This window comes from Anguilla anguilla, chromosome 17, assembly GCF_013347855.1.
Source record: "Anguilla anguilla isolate fAngAng1 chromosome 17, fAngAng1.pri, whole genome shotgun sequence".
Classification (NCBI taxonomy): Eukaryota; Metazoa; Chordata; class Actinopteri; order Anguilliformes; family Anguillidae; genus Anguilla; species Anguilla anguilla.
In genome coordinates this window covers 7861547-7882566 of record NC_049217.1, presented here as the reverse complement: position 1 = coordinate 7882566, position 21020 = coordinate 7861547, and the positions used below count along the sequence as shown (strand labels likewise).

The 21020-nt window shown below is 44.1% G+C and overlaps 2 protein-coding genes across 2 annotated transcripts; both read left to right on the top strand.

The window, feature by feature from the left end:
• Nucleotides 1-964: 964 nt before the first annotated feature.
• rnf25 (ring finger protein 25) lies at nt 965-14417 on the top strand. The gene is made up of 10 exons (XM_035398881.1): nt 965-1315; nt 5257-5328; nt 5710-5806; nt 10182-10249; nt 10853-10922; nt 11150-11221; nt 11369-11515; nt 11822-11911; nt 12137-12274; nt 12428-14417. Exons 1-10 carry the CDS (start codon nt 1293-1295, stop codon nt 13553-13555), a joined length of 1905 nt encoding a protein of 634 aa, XP_035254772.1. The 5' UTR covers nt 965-1292; the 3' UTR covers nt 13556-14417.
• A 1959-nt stretch (nt 14418-16376) lies between these two features.
• kat8 (K(lysine) acetyltransferase 8) lies at nt 16377-21020 on the top strand. The gene is given in 10 exon segments (XM_035398880.1): nt 16377-16395; nt 17013-17140; nt 17142-17189; nt 17937-17990; nt 19289-19453; nt 19903-19968; nt 19971-19991; nt 20086-20144; nt 20146-20224; nt 20985-21020. Coding segments are annotated over 10 exon segments (675 nt in total).

The window sequence follows — 21020 nt, the reverse complement described above, 5'->3', positions numbered from 1 at the left end:
CTCACAGTCGGCATTCCAAATCATCCCAAAGGTGTTTGATGGGGGACAAGGCAGAGCCAGTCAAGTTCTTCCCCACCAAACTGCAAACCGTTTCTGTGCAAACCTTGCTATGCGCATGGTGGCATTGTCAGACTGAAACAGGAAAGGGTTTACCCCAAACTGTAGCCACAAAGCTAGAGGCGCACAACGTCATTGTATGCTGTAGCACTGAGATTTTCCGTCAATGGAACTGAGGTGCCTAGCCCAAACCGCAAAAAACACCCCCAGACCATTACTCCTCCTCCACTAAAGATTACAGTTGGTGCTATTTGGGTCAGTACTACACATTCCACCAAAACAAAATTCATCCGTTAGACTGCCAAATAGTGAAGTGGTTCATCACTCCAGAGAACACGTTTCCACTGCTCTTAAGTCCAATGGCGGCGTGCTTTATACCACTCCAGCCGACACTTGGCATTGCACATGGTGATCTTGGGTTTGTGAACTGCTGTTCGACCGTGGAGACCTGTTTCATGAAGCTCTTTTGACGAACACTCATTGTGCTGATGTTGTTTCCAGAGGTAGTTTGGAACTCTGTAGTGAGTGTTGCAAACGAGGGCAGATGATTTTTATGTGCTACATGCTTCAGCACTTGGCGGTCCCGCTCTGTGAGCTTGTGTGGCCTACCATTTTGCAGCTGAGCTGTTGTTGCTCCTATACATTTCCACTTCACAATAACAGCACTTACAGTTGACTGGGGCAGCTCTAGCAGGGCAAAAATTTTACAAACTGACTTATTGAAAAGGTGGCATCCTATGGCAGTACCACGTTGAAAGTCACTAAGCTCTTCAAGTACAGTCTATTCTACTGCCAGTGTTTGTCAATGGAAATTGCATGGCTGTATGCTTGATTTTATGCACCTGTTAGCAATGGGTGTGGCTGAAATAGCCGAAACCACAAATTAAAAGGGGTGTCCACATACTTTTGGAAATGCAGTGTATATATTTGGTAGAATGTGCACCATCATCGCCGTCATAGTCCTAGTTTGCTGGGACAGAGTTCGTGATTATTTTGCATAGAGTTCTGGCAGGTCTGCTTATTGCTTCCGTACAATTCTGTCAAGAGTGGAGGAAAAATAAGACGAACTCAGTTCATGAGATCGAGACGAAGTACGATGATTATCGGTTCTTGGCGTGTATTCGCAAGACAAATGATTCACCAGTGATGCATCTTGCTCGACCGACCATCTTTCATGACTGTGTTGATTTTGGAAGTGCTGACAGCCTGACCGCCTGGTCCCCGGCGAAGGTAGAATGAAGATGGCTGCGGAAAGCGAGTGAGTTTGCCTGATGGAAATTTACGAGTTCACGTTAGTTTAGAACTGGAAGCAGAATGTTGAGCGTGATGGTTTACATTTTTCACAGTTTACAGATTATATCTGTACTGGAGTGTATACCACTGGTTTAGTAGCCTGCTTTGTATCCGTTTATTGGATGTAAATTTATTAGCTGGCGAGTTGGGTGGATAGCTAGTATGTCACGATTCCAGTGAAAAAATTTAAATGAGTAGCGAGTTAGTAGATTCCATAGCTTTATAAGAAAAAAACTTGACACCATGCACCCGTTTAGCTAGCGTGCTACATTACATACGTAGAAATGAAAGCCGTCGTATGATTTCAGATAAGCAAGCTATAGCTAGCTAGCTAGCTAGCTACTGCATGTTTTGTTGAAGCCTTGGAATATGACTAGTGCTATCTGACCAAGATAAAATAGCTGTGTGAGGTTTGTAGTTGTAGCTGAGTTTGTGCGACGTATTCGTATTATTTTAGCTCTTTGTCCTAGATCAATGCTAAGGCAGATATTTTTCTATTACGTAACCATTTTACGGGTATGGTAACTTGCTAGCTATTGATTGCAAGCAGCACTTTTTTATGTCTGAGTAGCTATCTTGGTAGTTTGCTAACATTACTTAGTCATACGTGGACGCGACAGTAGTGTTGTGAACGTCGTCCCCTGACCTGGGGTTCCGAGGCCGGGAGACTGGCTTCGCTATTATCACACATCTAGCCGTCCTGGAAGCGTCAATTGTTTAACTAAGTCATGCTTAGATTTTATTACGTTCAAGTTAAATCGAACATGTGCAACTGTTATTTGAAAGAATATCACAATCTGGGAAATGCTAAATTCCTATTGTCCGTGAAAACTAAAGTCAGATTGGCCCAGATTCCAACGTAGGTTTTCAACCAACAGTTCTGTGGTTGGACCTCTGGTATTCATAGTTTTCAGTTACTTGACTGCTACGAAGGGGTGGTGGGCAAAACATGGACGGCAACACTGGAAACTAATGAGGTACACCACAGACCTGTACATTTTCGTATTTTACAGCAAACGAGCATTTTGATCACCCCTCAAAAGATGTGAAACAAAGATATGTTGCACGTCTTGGGCACGTAGCATACAGCACCAGCACCAGAGTTATTCACATCCTTAACAGCAGCAAAGTCCTTGACGTATTGTTTCTTTAGACACTTTCATAGTGTTTGAAATGGCGTTATTTTTGCAAAACAAGAGGTGACATCATCGTTTCCCCCCAAACCCAAACACGGGCATATCCATTATCACAGTGAAATAAAATACAAAACTAACACTACCGCTCTTGACATCTTTGCTGCAGTGTCAGCTGCCTTAAATTTACTGGCTATGTGACTATTCCTGGGCCCTATATCACAAAAGTAGCACAATTCGGTTAAGGCAAGTCCAAGTGAACCGAGTTAACCGATCTAACCATTGCAATCACGGATAACGGGTATCACTACAGTGTTTATAAATCCGCCCTGTCTACCCAGGATTTCCCACTCGAGCTGTCTGTGCGTTGAGTTCACATAAAAGGGCCAGTGTTTGAAACAACTGGCCAATCGCACAGAATCACAGAGAAAAGAGTGACGTATTGCTTTACGCAATAAATCTTTTTTTTGCAGAATAAGTTCGGTATGTTCGTGAATAATTCATCAGCGCATATTGAGGAATGGGATGTGAGGGGGACTAATTGAAATTCGTCGGAGCCTTCACGTTTTCTTTAAAAAAAAAAAAAAATAATAATAATAATTATTATTATTGTCAGTCAAGATACGCTTAGGTAAAGTTTCTATGAATTATTCATGAACCTTCCAAACTCATGTTTAAAAAAATAAAAACTCGCTGCCCGTAAAACCAATTTTATAATCTGTGCACCGACATGAATGGATATGGAAGAATAATCCGGTCGTATTTCAAATTAAACTGCCCCAGGTTTTCAAACACCGCCACATCACGGAGACACTATGTTCAGGGGAGGCGACAGAGCATGAAATATGTTATGCTTTCACAAAGCAATTGGGATTTCATTGAATTAAATTCGACTAGGTACTGCATGGTTAAACCCCAGCAACATTTTTTATGATGCCTATTTGATAGAACTGGCACCATATTTGAAGAGTGGAGGGTCCCAGGTTTTCAAAACACCCCCTAATCACCAAGACTCTGTGTCCAGGGGAAGGAGCAGAGCATGATGTACTGTGTAATGTGATGTTTTCACCTATACAAACATTATGTGCAAATATACTCTAATTCTCCTTGCCAAAACACAGTAATACCCAGCCACTTTTTCATGACAAGTTGCATAGTTGATGTTACAAGAATGTAAAATATTAAAATAAAATATCTAATTTTTATTTATTTTTTTGTTAATAACACTGTTTACAACAGTGTCCCTCAGGTAGAGATGGTGGTGGAGTTCATGCCGTTCATATGGTTCATACTCTGCATAACTATATTTTGATTTATAAAAACATTTGCCTATGCTTGAAACTTGATTTGACTGTTTGTTTAGCTTACCTCAGTGTTATAAAAGCCTGTTGTGGCTATATAACATAGTTCAATGTTTGTTAAACACAGCTTTAAAATTGTAGTTAAACTGCATTATTATTTATGTAATTGTAAAACCATGACTTTAATGCTTTAATATCTGAACAATAGCAGTGCCAGTGATTATAATGGTAAAATATTTATATAATGGCATTTTATACAGCTTTGGGTTAAACTCCACATACTTCTGGTTATAGCCACACCCACTTCCGGTTTATCCAAACCCAAATACAAATAATTTTTTGGTTGAACATTTACAGATACAAACAGTGACACCTCCCTCCACCCCTAGTGTGCAGAAGCTGGTCCTGAAAATCTACACAAAAAACATGTCTGCTCATTTCAGTCCAACAGCTGACTAATGCCTTGGCACAATCTCTGTTCAGCAGAATAGTGCACATTTCCTTCCCCTTCATTAGCTATTCAGTGTCCAGGCTGATGCAACCCTAATGTAAGAATACTGACACTAGTGCTGTTCCCTTCCGCTGTGAGGTTATGACATTTCACCATGAATGTCCGGAGGACCTCCTCTGCATGGTCATTGTTCACAAGTTTGATCCCAATATGCACTGCTAAAGCAACAACAGTGTTTTTCAAAGCCTAAAACTGGAAAAGTTTTGACTGGCCAAGTCATTCACCCAATATGAATCAAACTGAACATGTGTTTTACATGCTGAAGAGAACTTAAGGCAACTAGCCCCAACAGAAGCAAGAGCTGAAGATGGCCGCAGTACAGGCCTGGCAGAGCATCACCAGAGAAAACACTCAGCACCTGGTGATGGCTGTGGGTCGCAGACTTCAAGCAGTCATTGCATTCAAAGGATATGTGACAAATTACTAAGCATGACCACTATCATTTGCATAACATTAATATGTCCCAAACAGTATGGTGCCCTGAAATGGGGGGGGGGGGGGGGGGGGGGGGGGGGTGAGGTGAGTATATATAAAAAGTGTTGTAATTTCCACATGGTGAAACCAAAGTGTATAAAACACCCTTAAATAAAAGCTGAGAATGTGTACTTGAACCACATGTAAATTGTAGTTCAAGTGCACATGATTACAAATCAACAATTATGGCATACAGGGCCAAATCAAGAAAGACAATATTTAGTTATTTATCAGTATCTCTCATTTCTGTAGAGTTCCTGTTCACTGAATACAGCCCTGGGGTCTGAGCCCTTTGACACAGTGCTGCTCCCTTATGCCCTGTTGTTGGGGCGGGCATAACCAGTTACACCTTTGTCAGTAACCATAAAATTCATATCCGTCACCCTGAACCGCCTTTTTTATTTTTAACTGTGTTCAGTAGCTGGACAATATTTTTCATGTTTGGTCAGGGTGTTGGCTGTTAATTTGGCTGTGGCTCTCATTTCAGTGTGCTGTCTGAGATTGAAGTCCTCCAGTCCATCTATCTTGAAGAACTGAGGGTCTGTCGTAAAAGCGACAGGTAAGATGCGTGCAAAGAACATTCCAGAACGTGACAGAGTATCTTGTGCTCAAACACATTCTTCCCTTTAATTTGATGTGACTTGTGAACACCTCAGTGCAGCCATTTTTAATTTCTGCGATAAGTTCTCGTAACCTTTACACCAAGCTTTTAACAAGTTTACCGTGTTAAATTATGCAGAATGTCTGTAAGATAAGAAAAGTTGATAGTTTTATGGCACTGAAATTCACAGGTTTAAAGGTCTACAGCAGGTTGTAAGATGGTGACCGAGGGAGTAGAGGCAGGAAAGGGATTGTGGGAGCTGAAGGAATTGAATGAGAGAAAATGGCCGCTTGTGCCGCAGTTTACTGAACCCTTGTGTTGCTGCCGTTTTCCGTGCAGGGACTGGGACGTTAGCGTGGATCTGTACCCCTCCACGGCCGAGGACTCCCTCTCCCAGTTTGTTCGGCTCACGCTCACCCTAACCCTCGACTCGCAGGTATGACCGACCTCTCCGTCCCCTCCTTCGTTAGGACCCGTCCTCCTGTGGTTTGGCTTTTTAGGCGATTGGCAGTTTTTTTTTTTTTGTCGCTGTTGATTCTGTCTGAAATGGCCGCACGTGTCACAGCAGGGAACTAAAGGTGTGAAAGGATGTGTGTGATTGTGTCTCGCTGGTCTTTGCAGCCACCAGCAGCAGGAGAGGCAGGCATTTGGACTGATCGCAGGTTAGCCTTTCTCCGTAGCTGTTCTCAAGCAACGCACATGCAGCCCAGCCACTGTTTTACGTCACGTAAATCTGGGAAGCGTTCTTGTAAACATCTGCTGTGGTTTGATTTATCAAACCAAGCAATTTTTACATTATTATTATTATTATTATTATAGCAATTATCGGCTAGAAATAGCTGTACAAAATAGGTATTGTATCTTATTGAACCTGTGTTTTGTAGTTGTCCATGACCATGAAATGCACTTTTTGTATGTCGCTTTGGATAAAATGTAATTACAGGGGGTGTCATTGAGGAAGTAACTTAGCGTCAGCTATGGGCCGATCCAAGGAGCAGAGAGCCCGCTGGGCATCATTAGCATTTTAGTGTGATTCAGGAAGGCCATAATAGCCCCCGAGGGTACTCCCACTGGATCCGCGTGACAAGAATTTGTGGTGTTGTTTGTGTTCAGATAACTACTTGAGAGACGGACGTGGCATGAGCTGAAGCTAGCCTTTGCATTAGTATCCCTGTTTGCCTTGCATATTATAAGAACTAGCATTACACGCTGAGATTGAGACAAAAAAGGTTTTTTAGTGTTCAGAGGTGACTGACTGGCTGCCTGATGAACCCTAGAGTCTGGATCCTGACTGTGCCCGTGCTGATTGGCTGGGGGCCCCACAGGGTGATGCGTACTTGGCCACAGCATTAGCCAATAAGGGCCGAGTTCAGTGAGCATGGTGTACCTCACCTGCTCACTGTGATCGGGGTACTGCAGTCTGGCTGTAAAGCTCCTGTACAGCGACTGCTCAGATGAGCAGGCAGAGTGCGAGTTGGCGCCCCCTGGCTGCTCGCTTTGGCAGGTGCGCGCACGCGAGGGAGCATCAGCTCAAGCTGACGGAGGACCTTGAGCTGAGGTGTGAGAATGGTCTGTGCTGTAAGGAGTCTTTAAGAGTCGCATCTACAGAATAATAACTGAGAGGACGTTTCCTCATGGGGCCACATTTATCAGACCAAGTGCAACTTAATCGTAGTCCTAGTCGGGCGGGCCACAGGGTCCGCTGGTTTTTATCGTTGCTCAACGCTATTAAAGCATTCCATTACACAGTCGAAGGGGAATTTCACCGCGAGACAACATCTGGCTCATTTAACAGATCACGGCGTAACTGACAAATTCCCTTTGTGTGGCTGGGCCAAGAAATCGATGTACTGAGATACCGGCAGACTTTTGGTATGAGGGAAATTTAGTTCTAGAAAAGGACAGCGAGGTTCCATTTGTGCATTACCACCATTAGGATTTGTTGTGATGGCTGCTCAATCATCAGATCCATGTGTTTCAAAAATAACAGAGACTTGACAAGCTGATTACCGAAAACATTAAAGACCATGCTTGCGGTAGGATGACTGTCAATTGACGTAATTGACCCTAACCTTGTAGGTGGTGTAACTACATGCGAAGTGACTAAAAACCCTGCAATTAAAACATTTCGTTTTTAACTGTTAGTAGAACTAGTGACACTGCTAATTTATTTGTCAGACCCACATGTGCAACTTTTGTATTTATTCCACTAAAATGACGAGTCAAGCAGGTAGTTGCGCCGCTGATGTGTCGTTTGAGAAGTGACAGATCTGTCAGCCTAAATTTATTGAAATGGGTATATGTGAAGAATATCAGCTCTCGTATGAGGGAATGGCAACCACACATTTCTCATTCGTCTCCTCTCCCCCATTCTCTCCCCTCACTGGTATTCCATAGAAATGTCTGTTCTTGCCAGATTTATTTTGGCAACCAAATATTGAACAAGTCGTGACCGTTTCTGAAATAGCTTGCTTCGAGTCGACTGCATAAATCAATATTCAAATAGTTATTTAAATCTTTGTTACATTAAACACATGCAATTTGCCCCTCTGAAGCACCATTTTCTTTTTAGTAGAACTTAAGCAGTAAACTGAACTGAACACAAAGCTAGATTTTCTCTCTTCAGTGGCTAGATTGCTAGCGAGAAACGTTACCCTCTCTCCAGCCAAGTAGTAATGCCCAGCCCCACTGTTTGTATTCCGTAGGAGTGGCAACCTGTGACTGGCCTTGTCTGATGCAAGGCCATGGACTGTAAGTGCCTGTAGTCTTTTGTAAAGCTGGTACCTGGAGCATGCACAGTAAATTGGGTTTGTATCTTTGCAGTTACTATAGGTTGAGCTAATTTTAATCAGGAGGACAGCTACTCTTCTACAAGTAAAAGTTCATTCTATGGTGAAATTCCCCTTTAACTCACCTCACCTGGTTTCTTGGGTCCGAGTTGGTTGCTGATATTAAGGTGAAAACAAAAACCAGCAGACCCTGTGGCTCTCCAGGACCTGGAATGAAGATCACTGATATAAAGAAAGGCATATTAGAAAAGTGCATAGAACAAGTAAGATATCAGTCTCTTTTAGCTGGAGAAAACATTTGAAAAAGGTGAATTAAATTTTTGTAATCCTAAATGTGATGACATTCGTACACTTAATTGTATGGGTGGTGGGGTTGTTTGGTTATTAGCTGATACCTTGACATGTCAACTAATTGTTTCTAATGTGAGGGTTTGATGTAGGTTTTCAAAAATCATTAACACTGCAGAATAAACGGCTGGTTATGCCATTAGAGGCCCAATTTTTTCTTTCCTTTTTGTGTTCCTGCTCTTGTGTTCATGTTCCTACGCTCTTCTACGTTCACGCTGTTTTAATGTTCATTGTCTTTTACGCGTATGTTGTTTTATCTTCATGTTCTGTGCTGATGGGTTGCCATGGTTGCATGGTGATTTTTCATTCACCTGGTGAATTAAACGTGCCATTAGTATATTTTTATATTTGCAGGCATCTCGGTACTCTGTTGCCTTATCTGTTTTGGATGCTGTTGCAGTTTGGTGAAAGGGGGGGATGGTTTCCAAAAAAGAAGCAACATTTTTAAACGGGAGCACTTTCTCTCCTCAAAATGGCCCAATGTGGTGTAGAGAGAGTCTTCATTGCTTGTAAGAGCAAAGCAACACCATTGCATTGCGAATTAAGTTTTGTCATCAACACTGCATATTTAAAGAGCATTTTACGAGTTGCGTGTTTAGACAAACTGGTTATGCGGAGAAAAATTCTCCCAGGCCACATTACCTTTCCATGTATCAATGTGAGATTGCATCTTAAGCTTTTACCATATCCCTGGAGCCCTGTCAGTATTGTATTTGCATATGTTCTGTATCGGATCGTTTTTTCTTCACCATGGACTGACGCTCTCCGGCCTGTCGTTTTAAAGGCTGCTTCATACTTTCCGCGTCCGGCGTGTCCGCGAGGGTCCGCTTTGGTCCTCGTGGCGTAAATGTCGTCATCCGCCCGGAGGGTCCTGTTTTGTGAAAAATTTGTGACCGCGCAGACTGTACGCATAGCAAGCGCACCGACTGCGTATGCGCCAGATAAGAAAATTTAGTGGATGCTTGTTTTGAAGAGAGTTGTGCGACGAGATCTGCCGTTAGACAGTATAAATGTGGGTATCTGGGCATTCATAAAAATATTCTTTCACCGCTCAAAAATCCTATTCCGTCAGAGCAACAAGATAAACCCGACAATAGCCCTAAGATATGCCTATACAGCAGTGAAAACGCTGCTGACTGAATAACAAAATAAACGAGACAAAGTTTTAAAAAATGATACCATACGATGATGTCATTCTACAGTCAATATCTGGGACTAAATATTGAATAAATATACAACCTTCCCATTGGTTTTACGCGTAGAGAGAGTCCCCTTTGAGACTGAGTGGTCATACATTGTCTTGGACAATCCGTTTGTGAAATACACGCGCATTTGTGATGCCTGGGTACCTTCCAAAATAGCTGTGCGTAATACCACACCTGTTGTTTATGGAGTTGTCGCCCTTTTTAGTAGCCTACAGTTTGGCTTGATTGACAATTCATGTATTCAGTAGGTGAGAGTATAAGCTTTCTAACAATGCATAGCACGTCTAATTTTTCTAATTTTGCTTTTGGAATAGCGTTTTATAGGTCAGCGTAACTGAATTTTCTTATTGTCAGATTCACTCCGTGGTAATGGGACTGTAATGGAGTGTAGATTGAAAAATGCGCATGTGTGGAAAACCGGCCCGAGCACTAATCTCTACTCCCCCCCGCCCCCCCTTCTGTCTTTCAGTACCCTTCATCTCCTCCCACCATCTCTATTCACAATCCCCGCGGCCTCTCCGATGACAAGCTGCTCAGGTAACTGATAAATCGCATTTTTCACTCCTTCATGTTATAACATGTTTCCCCATTGGTAGCGTCCAGCGATACCACACAGGAATCCAAGACTACTCAACACCGGAAGTGCACAAGACTTTCGTAACATCAAACTTTAATATGGTGGAACTTTTCCGACTGGAATTGATGATCTCTTGGTCTAATTTAACTTGGTTTGTTCTGGTAAATGTCTTTATACTCTTTATTGAATATATGATCAAACCTGACACAGTGCAGATGTGCTGAACTTTACCAAAGTCTTGCCTACCCTTAAGCACGTAGCATGTACTGAGATCATTACAAGCTTCTTTGAACTTTTTTGAAAACATAATGGCAAATATATTTTACAACAGTGTAATATATTGGAATATCTGAAACAATAATGAATATATTCACCATAAATGGGGAAGTGTTGTAATATGTGGTTGATATTTTTGGTATGTTACCCTGATGTAAGGGGTGGTTTAACACTCTCACACTGAATAACACCCACCCCTCCTCCCTCCCATGCCTCCCTCCTCCCCTCCTCTCTCCCTCTCTTCGCCTTCTCTCTCCACCCTCTCCCCTCCTCTCTCACCCTCACAGTGTCCAGCGCTGTCTGGAGGCTGAAGCTCAGGCCTGGCTGGGGACCCCTGTTCTGTACCAGCTCATCCAGGTCATTACTGCTGTCTCTCCAGCATCGCTCACTCATCACAGAGTGTAGCTATTGCTAGCATTAGCGGTGCGGGTGTGTGGGTGTGAGTGTGAGTGTGTTTAGTTTATGTAGCCGTTTGTGTGTTCATTTTTGGTATTGAGGAACAGGACTTGAAACTGGAAAATGACTATTCAGCATCCCTCCGTCTTTTCCCACCTCTCTCTTTCTCTCTCTCTCTCTCTCAACAGAAAGCCAAAGAAATCCTGACGGAGAGCAATATTCCTCACGGGAACTGCGTCATTTGCCTGTACGGCTTCAAGGTAGGTGCTGATTGGCTGAACCAGAGCAGAAAAGCATGTTGCACACTTCAGCTCCGCCCAGTGTCTAGTCGTTGCTTTGATGAGTGGGCTCCCGCCCGGCTCGTCCCTTACCGACTCTGCCCCCCCCCCCCCCCCCCACCCCCACAGGAAGGAGAGGTGTTCACCAAAACCAGCTGCTATCACTACTTCCACTCACACTGCCTGGGCCGGTACGCCTCCCACTCACAGCACGACCTGAGAGAGAGGGAGAGAGAGCGGGAAGAGGACAAGACCCGGGGCAAAATGGAGGGACAGGTGGGGGCGCTATGGCAACAAGATTCCACGCCTGCAATTCCTACACACACCAGATACAGTTCTCCAGATACCGAAACACAGGAAGTGCCGTTTTACTGTGGAAGAATTGAGCCAATTGGGCCACAGCAGTTTGTGTGTTGATTGACACGTTATTAGACACTCTAAGTCCTTATTTGGAAATGTGTACCTGGATTCATATGTCTAAGTTTTACTTGACAGAAAGCATTTGTTATCTTTGTTTTACGACAAAGAAATAATCCGCCTTCCCCCCCCCCCCCCCCCCCCCCCCCCCCCCCCTTCTGATAGGAACTGTCAGTGGTGTGTCCAGTTTGTCGAGAGCCACTGACCTATGACCTGGAAGTTCTTCTAAACTCTCCCGCGCCTCACTTTCCCAAGGTCAGAGTTTCAATGTGTCTGAGCTTAAAAATACAGTCTGTGTTGAGCAGTAAAATCTAAAATGCTCTTTTCATTCTTGAATGTTGTTAATTGAGTGTCACTTGTGTATTCATCTGCAAGTAATGAAGCTTGTGAATAATTGTCCTGTTGTGCTGTTAAATGTGGAGCTGTTATTTCACCACATGACCAGTTCATTGTTGTTTTGTCATTTCCTGTGTACCACAGACGGAGGGAACAGTCCTAGGGGCGGAGTTTCAGAGGAAGTGGGCCGAACTTCAAAGTATTCTGGAGCGGCAAAGGGAAAAGGGCGGGATTATAGACCCCGAGGCGGAGTCTAACCGTTTCCTCATACATATTAATCAGGTGAGGGAGTGATTCAGCATCATCTGACAACTGCATGTCCACTAACATTCCAGTCCTATATTTTACACGTTTAAGTGCTCTGAGAGTGTTTCTCTAAATGACATTACCCTGCATGCTGTTACCGATTTGTTCTCTTTTTCTCTCTTAACACAGGCACCTACTGAAGCCAGCAGCATTGGTCCTGACCCAGATTCTCCTCTTAGCCTATCGCTTCCCTCCACTGTCCCTCCCTCCACCAATCAGGTCACAGCTTCTCAGGGTCCACAGCTGTCTGGCCAATCAGAGTGCAGGACTGGATCTGGCAGCAGGAGACGAGGCCAATTGAAGTGGAGCAGGAGGCGCGAGACCCCGCAGGAGCGCAGGGGGAGTCCCAGCAGCCTTGGCGAAAAGAACATGGCTAAACTCTCCCTCTCTTCAGGGCGTGGGACTGAGCTCCGGGGGGGCGGGACCGAGCTCCAGGGGGGCGGGCCTGAGCTCCAGGGTGGGGGGCCTGAGCTCCAGGTGGGTGGGCCTGAGCTCCAGGGGGGCGGGTCTGAGCTCCAGGGGGGCGGGTCTGAGCTCAAGGGTGGGGGGCCTGAGCTCCAGGTGGGTGGGCCTGAGCTCCAGGTGGGTGGGCCTGAGCTCCAGGGGGGCGGGTCTGAGCTCCAGGGGGGCGGGCCTGAGCTCCAGGGGGGCGGGCCTGAGCTCCAGGGGAGCGGGCCTGAGCTCCAGGGGAGCGGGACTGAGCTCCAGGGGGGTGGGTCTGAGCTCCAGGGGGGCGGGTCTGAACTCAAGGGGGGTGCGGCGGTCGATGATGACGGCATACTTGACGTTGGCGTGAACCACACTCGGCGAGACCTCGTCATGCAGTCAAGCTGGTCGGAGAAAACCGAGAGGGAGGAGCACGTGAGAATCAGCCAACCGGAAGCTGTAGCTCGTGACGGACAGGAGCAGACTATAAACCAGTCGTGCCCGGACATTTTAAAATCCAGCAACCAGTCTGACTCTGCTGGACCTGGGAGAGGGCGGGGCCAGAGGTACGGCCAATGGGGGAGAGGCAGGAGGAGGAGCTCAGGTCAACAGCCTAGACATTTTGAGGAGAGGAACATCCACGGGGTGGACCGCTCGGACACTCCGAGGGACAGCGCACATCACAGAGGAGGCCGAGGGTTCGGCTACTGGGGAAGGAGAGGAGGCGATCACAATGCTCACTTTAGAGGAGGCGGGGCTTACAGGAAGACTGGGAGGGGCTTCACCCGGCGAGAGGCAGAGAAGGAAGTAGCCAGAGACGGAGGGCCTTGAAGTGTCATTACAGGAAATGAATGCTGTGCCTCCGTTAAAATCCACCGAAATAAACCTCTACACTCACTCTGAATCTCACTGTCGGCCTTATTTTGCACGTGTTCATTTGTCACTAACCGGATGCCCAAGAAAACTGTATATAAAGTCCGAATTCATATTTATATATTTATATACTGTGTTTCAGTGGAGTAGTTATGTTCACTGGCGCAGTGACCACATACTTTAACTTCTTGGTGAAACCTAGCTGCTCTATTAAAAATGATACTGCAGTTGCATTACACAACCCAGTCTTAGATGGATCGTCTAGAGACGATTGTCTTGTCGATAGAAAGCTCCATGGGTAATCTCCTTCCTTTTGGTCCTTTTTTTAAGGTTGGGAAGTTATATTTTTTTTCCCCCACATTGGCTCAAGTGTGGGTCTTTTCTGGTTTGTTTATTCCCTTGTGGAAAATGTCTATTGAGAAATTCTTGTGTGACAACCAGTTTGTTAACAGCGCTGTACAAAATAAAGCACTGTGATTAATAACGCTGGAAACAATCTGGATAAAACAACACCAGCCCGCAAAACTTTGTGAAGATTATATTGGAACTCCTATATATGTTCATTTCCCATTTTATCAAGACAATAAGGAGTACCCTCGGCCAATGTAAGTGAAACGACAGTAAGCATTGGTACCTTTATTTTGAACAATGCTATTGTAAAAATACCTAGAATATATGTGGAGGGTTGTCCGCATTTTTTAAATTATTTAACTTGAATATGCTGTTGCTATGTGCTTCTGGAGTGGCACATCCACAGTAATCATGCTAGTGAAGCACGTAACCAAAACAAATAATGCAAATAAACCTGACTGCTGAAAAATGGCCGTTTTGTGACGATCTTTTCTAATTTTACAGACATGACCTTGTACACAATTACCAAGCATCTGTTTGTCACCTGTGGCTCAGTTAAGTATAACGAACAAAAATGTTAATGAATGCCACCCATGAATGTCCGCATTCAGAAAAAGGTATATTTAATCAATGGAATGCGAGATACGTGAAACGCCGTGAGTGCGGTTTATCACTCCTTTTAAAATTAAATCTGGAAAAAAAAAGGCTGTGAATTGGCAACTTGACTCAGACTCGAAATGGAACATGATTATGACTCGGTGGAATCCACTCTTTTCTTCATTTAGCCTCCAGACGAATTTATAGTCATTCCTCCCGCCCCTGTTAAGCCGTCTCTCCCTCCTCGTGCTTTACGTGTTCCTGTGCTTGTCACTTCCTCTCCGAAACTGTCCTCCGGTAGCCCCAGGTTACGGCAGGAAAAACGGCAGGATTCTCCTTACCAGCGCGTAGGGCCCGAGCGGACACTGGTGCGGTAAGTTCAATTTGTGACCAGAAGGGGGCGTTACACATCACTGATGAAGGTGAGCAAGCAGCAGCGTCACATGAGCAGTTTAGTCATAGGCATTGTATTTCCTCTAACACTTGAGAAAGAATGGTTTGCTACCTAGTGGATGGAATGAAACAAAACAAATGAGAAATGGCAAAAAAAAAGAGAGAAATGCCATGTATGTATCTGTAAAAGGAGAAAATAAGGATCGGATTCAAAAGTGCAGAATATGGATTTTGCTTTTTCTAAATTTGCATGCTTGTTGAAGTCAATTTGCATAGAACTGGTTATTTTAATTAAATAAAATAGGTAACTTGTCCCACTAATGTAATGTAGAGTCAAAGCAACCTTGTGGTCATGAGAGAATACTGAGAGTTGCTTAGTGATTGTGTTTCCAGGCATCTAGATGAGGAGGTAACTTAATGACATCCATTGTCTCTGGATTTCCTGTTGGCATAATGTTTTAGGTGTGGCTGTGTAAAGGTTATATGTTGAGTGGTACACTATTTGACCAAAAGTATCCATACTCCCCTTGGGCTGGGGCTGTTTTTCATGGTTTGGGCTAGCCCCCCTTAGTTCCAGTGAAGGGAAATCTTAATGCTATTGCATAGAATGACATTCTAGACGATTCTGTGCTTCCTAAACATTTTGGGGAAGGCCGTTTCCTGTTTCAGCATGACGATGCCCCTGGGCACACAGTGAGGTCCACATAGAAATGGTTTTGTCGAGAATGGTGTGCAAAAGCTTTAGTGGCCTGCACAGAGCCCTGACCTCAACCCCATCCAACACCTTGATGATAAATTGGAAAGCCAACTGTGAGCCAGGCCTAATCACCCAATCAGAGTCCGACCTCACTAATGCTCTTCTGGCTGAATGGAAGCGAATCCCTGCAGCAATGCTCCAACACCTACTATAAAGCCTTCCCAGTAGAGTGGAGGTTGTTCTAGCAGCAAAGGGTGGACCAAATTCATATTAATGCCCATAATTTTGGAGACGAGATGTTGGATGTCAGGTGTCCATATACCTTTGGCCATGTACTGTACTTTTGTTACAATACAAGTGGTTGTTTTAGGTTGACTTTACAAGCGTTCGCTTAAGTGAGTGTAATGTAGTGTAATGTTGTGCCTGGGCAGAAGTTGATTAAAGTGTGTTTCGAAGACAAGCGAGGTAAAAGTTTGACTTCATAACGACCGCAGCAGACCGGTTTGACAGTGAGATGGGGTTTTCTCCGGCACAGCCAGACAGGAGAGCGTTAGTTTCGTATAACACGTCAGAGCTTTACAGATTTCCACATTGCTGCTACCTTGTGGACAAATGCTGTACTGTAATTTAGGCCTAGCAAGCAAGTGATGTTTAAAAAAAAAAACAATCCTTTTATTGTGTTGTGATCGTACGGCAGTAGAGTTATCAGCGCGACCGTGCACATTTTAAAAGACAGCGAAAATGTCGAACGGACAATCCGGTGACATCTGAGCTGCGTTCAGTGAGAGACACTTTGTACAGTCACTGTGGTCCAGACTGCCCTGTGGACAACCGAAGAAGGGTCGGGACACTCCGCACCTCCGATACCTCCAGTTAGAAACGCAGTCGACTCAATCCGTTTTTTGGTCAATATTACTACGCGGAGAGAGAGAGCAGAATAAATATGGTCAGTGTTTATTCCCTTATTATCAATGTGAATTTAGCATTGGCTCTGTTCAGTGAAGTGCCACGCATTTGCAAATTTCAGGGCCATTTTCAGTGATGCACCTACTTATTAATATCTATTTTGTATTCGAATATTAAATATTTTTTCAGGATTTATAATAACAACTATTACAAATTCTACACTTTTGTCTTATAATATAAAACATAATGCCCTCTGGCCGATCGTAGCATTTAGAGCTACTTTGCACCTTGATGAATAACTTTGTTCCTCTCAAAAATGAGCGAAAACAAACCATCTGAAGCGCTGGGCTCCAGATCTGACGTTGTTAGAATGGTGGTGTTGACGTCACGGTGTGGTTGTACTCTGGCTGTACTGCACCCTGGCCTTGACCTCTCAGCCCTGCTGTTCTTCCCCTGTAACCCTGGTTACAGTCAACTGTCGGCTGGACGAGTGGGTGGGGAAAGAGCGCTGGCTGTAACCCAGACGGTGAAGGGATGCGGTGAGACGGCGTGTGGAGAGAGGGATGGGAGAGCTGTTGGAACACTGCGAGCGGAAGATCAACCGAAAACCAGAAGCGTAAACACGACGATATCAACCACATCCAGAAGGTAAGTTCCTCTCCCTCTGCCCCACCTCTACCAAACAGGCCGTCTACCCCCCCCCCCCCCCGCCCCCCAACTCTGCCCCGCTCGTTGTAGCGTGTCAATACAGCACCTTGTTAGCAACTTACTTTATTAAAGCACGTAACAGCTTAAAAATTTATAGCTGAGCTATTAACGGGTGCAATTGATGTAATGGAACAAAACACCCATTAATATATCAACCATAAATCAATGTGTGCTTTAATAAAATAAGTTTAATTTTCAGTGCATTGAGCGCCACAAAAATATGGGTCAATAGAGGTCCGTTGTATCAAGAAGAACGGCATCGAGAACTTGTCTAATCTCAGCGAAACTATCTGGGTGCATAGATGGTACTCTTGATAGGTGGAAACATAGTTTCATTTCATTTTTGGGTGAACTGCCCCTTTAAACTCTGTGGACCTGGCAGCACCAGTAGGGAGCAGTTAGAGAGTGTTGCAACCTCATGAATCCCAACCAGTCAGAACCAGCTTCATGAAGCTTTACTCAGACACTTTAGCTTTTTTCATATATTCATGTGCACCCTTTCTTCCTTCACATTTATTTAAAATGGAAGTTAGCAATATGAGCATATGGCATAAAAAAGTAAGCTCCAGAGAGCAGTACGAAAGGGCATTGTAGTGTGAGCAGTTCTGCTTTCGTTGGTTGATGACGGATGTTGTACATAACCGTGCTGACTATAACATGTGCTGCTGTTTTTTTTTTTTTTTTCAGACATATGCGGAAATGGACCCAACTACAGCAGGCATTGAGAAGGAGCATGAAGCTGTAATTTTTGTGGGATGAGAGGTGGTCTGTTCCTGCTGACCTTTGCCCTCCTGCTTTTAATTCAGATTAGCTTTACTGGCATGACGGACGTACATATACGCAAGCATATATATTTCCAAAGCATGAAAAAATACAACAAACATAGAATAAATATATAAACAGAATACAGGCCTCTGTCCAAGCATACATTCTGGTCCTAAAATCCATCACTGTCGATTTACTATTTGTCAAGCACTGTGGTTCCATTACATCACAGGCATTTAGCAGGCACTCTTATCCAGAGCGACTACACAACTTTAGCATGTCTACATAGTACCCAGCTGGATATTTAGTGAAGCAATCCAGTACAACAGCAGTGTCTTACCTGGGAGTCAAACCTGCAACCTTTAGGACATAGAAAAGATAACCCAGGCTGTGTTTTGGCCAAACTCACCATACTATACTTTTTTAAAAACCACAGTCCCAGTCAAATCAAAAGAACACCAGATTTATTTGCTCTGCTTAAAATGTCTTTTTCATTGCTTGCTCCTAATGACAGCAAGTAACAGGGCCTTTGTTAAAGTGCATTAGCTGGAAACTGCATTCTTCCCTTTTTATGTAATGCTTACACACTGTTCTGAGTACTGGTAATTCAGATTTAATTGTCGGTATTGGAAAGGGCAGTGAGGGAGAATTGCTATTTTACTCCGATTAATCATTTCCTTTTCCCAAGGCCTTCCAGTCCAGTGTGTACCCAGGCCGACAGACTCTGTTTGCTTGCGTATGCTTTAATGAGAAGGTCTGAACAAGGAAGTGCGCTTATTTGTCTCAATAGCTCACAATCTCTATCCCCCTCCCTCCCTCCCCCGTCCTCTCTCTCTCTCTCTCTCTCTCTCTCTCTCCCTCTCTCTCATCTCTCCCATCTCTCCCTCTCCCTCTCTCAATTCAATTCAAATGTGCTTTATTTGCATGAAAAGTAAACTTGTTTTGCAAAACCAATGGGATATACAAAATAACAAACAGACCCCTACAACCCGAAGAGGGGGGGGGGGGGGAAAGTAATAACCCCCTCCCATACATATATGCAAATATAGATACACACAAACACACAAACACACACACACGCACACACATGCACACACACCCAGGTTAAAACACATTTAGTTCGTAATATAACAATTTATGAACCTGTCAGTATTAATAATAAACACAGATGATATTGTGTATACCACCACTCTCTCACTTTCTTTCTCTCTCTCTCTCTCACTCACACACACACACACACACACACACACTCTCTCTCACAATCTCTCTCTCAGATCACTAAAGTAAAGTATGTAGATGAGATCCCGATTGGACATTTTGAGATCAATGCCTGGTACTTCTCGCCCTTCCCAGAAGACTATGGGAAGCAGCCCAAGCTGGGGATCTGTGAATACTGCCTCAAGTACATGAGATTCGAGAAGGCCTCCAGATACCACCTGGTCAGCTCACGCCTCCAGCCCCTGAAAGCAGCTTCGGTTTCTATTACATTTCGGCATTTAGCAGATGCTTGTATCCTGAGCAACTTACACAAGCACATACAGCACATACATACAGGTTTATCCAGCAAGCACAGCTGGTGCCAGGTCAGTTACAGTGAACAAAGTGAACTCTGTTGTTAGCAACAAGCTTATTCTTTAAGGTGGCTTTATATCAGAGCTGGGTGGCATGGATGGGCCTGGTATCTGTTAAGGCACTGATCCAGTGTGTGGATGGACCCCACGGTCTGGTATCTGTTAAGGCACTGTGCCTTAACTGTGGCCTGCAGCCCCACAGGGCTTTGCATAAGGAGCACTGATAAATACAATTGGGCCGTACAATTTTGAGAGAAAGGCATCAAAACCTATTCAGTTTTAATTGTTTGATTGGCCCTTCCTCTTCCTCTCTTTAGTCTCAGTGTCAGTGCAGACAGCCTCCAGGGAAAGAGAGCTACAGGAGAAGCATCTCAGTGTACGAGCTATTGCTGGCCGAGATCACAAAGTAAAAGATCGTCCAGAGAGAAGTCGTTTGCCCTCTCTTTATTTACGGTATATAAAATAGCATTCTTACGTGTTCTCTCCCCTCTCCTCCGTAGATTTACAGGCAGAACATTTGCCTGCTAGCAAAACTCTTCCTCGATCACAAGACCCTGTACTGACATGGAGCCATTTGTCTTCGACATCCAAACGGAAGTAGACAAGCTGGGGGCCCACATTGTGGCATGTTTCTCCAAAGTAACTCTTTCTTCAAAGTAACGTCTCTCAGCTTGACTCTTTCTCTAAAGTAACATCTCAGTTGTACTACAGCACGTATTGTGGGGGTATCACGTTTTTGATGTTTGGATTGCAGTTTTTCTCTTCTTGCTCTGATTGGTTTGTTGTAGTTGCCAAAGGGAAATGAGGACATCACACAAAGTTCTGCTCAGTGAAAATGATCGTTTCCTGGACCATATTCATAACTGCTAGATCTGTTGCAGTTATATTCGGGGCACTTTTGCAGTTATTTGTTTGCTAATGGTGTGAAAGTGTAAATCTGGCTTCATAGCTGCAGTATAGAAATCTCCCCTATCAGGTTCTAACAGTAATGATAAGTATGAGTAATGATCCTCGGGGGGTGTCATTTTAAGATGACCCGACTGGCTGAATAGTTGTAGTTTCTTTATTTTGAGAATAATGTGTATTTTGATTGGCCGAATGGTTGTGGTTTCTGCATTTTGAGAATAATATGCATTTTGATTGGCTGAATGGTTGTGGTTTATGCATTTTGAGAATAATATGCATTTTGATTGGCTGAATGGTTGTGGTTTCTGCATTTTGAGAATAATGTGTATTTTGATTGGCTGAATGGTTGTGGTTTCTGCATTTTGAGAATAATACGCATTTTGATTGGCTGAATGGTTGTGGTTTCTGCATTTTGAGAATAATATGCATTTTGATTGGCTGAATGGTTGTGGTTTCTGCATTTTGAGAATAATGTGTATTTTGCCATGATCAGGAGAAGGAGTCCCCGGATGGGAACAAAGCAGCCTGA

Excerpts from the sequence above, each read along its gene's own strand:
- rnf25 (XM_035398881.1), top strand. The coding sequence starts at position 1,293 with ATGAAGATGGCTGCGGAAAGCGA. Across the intron at positions 11,516-11,821 it reads GGGGCAAAATGGAGGGACAG|GAACTGTCAGTGGTGTGTCC; the intron begins GTGGGGGCGCTA and ends CCCTTCTGATAG. Across the intron at positions 11,912-12,136 it reads CCGCGCCTCACTTTCCCAAG|ACGGAGGGAACAGTCCTAGG; the intron begins GTCAGAGTTTCA and ends TGTGTACCACAG.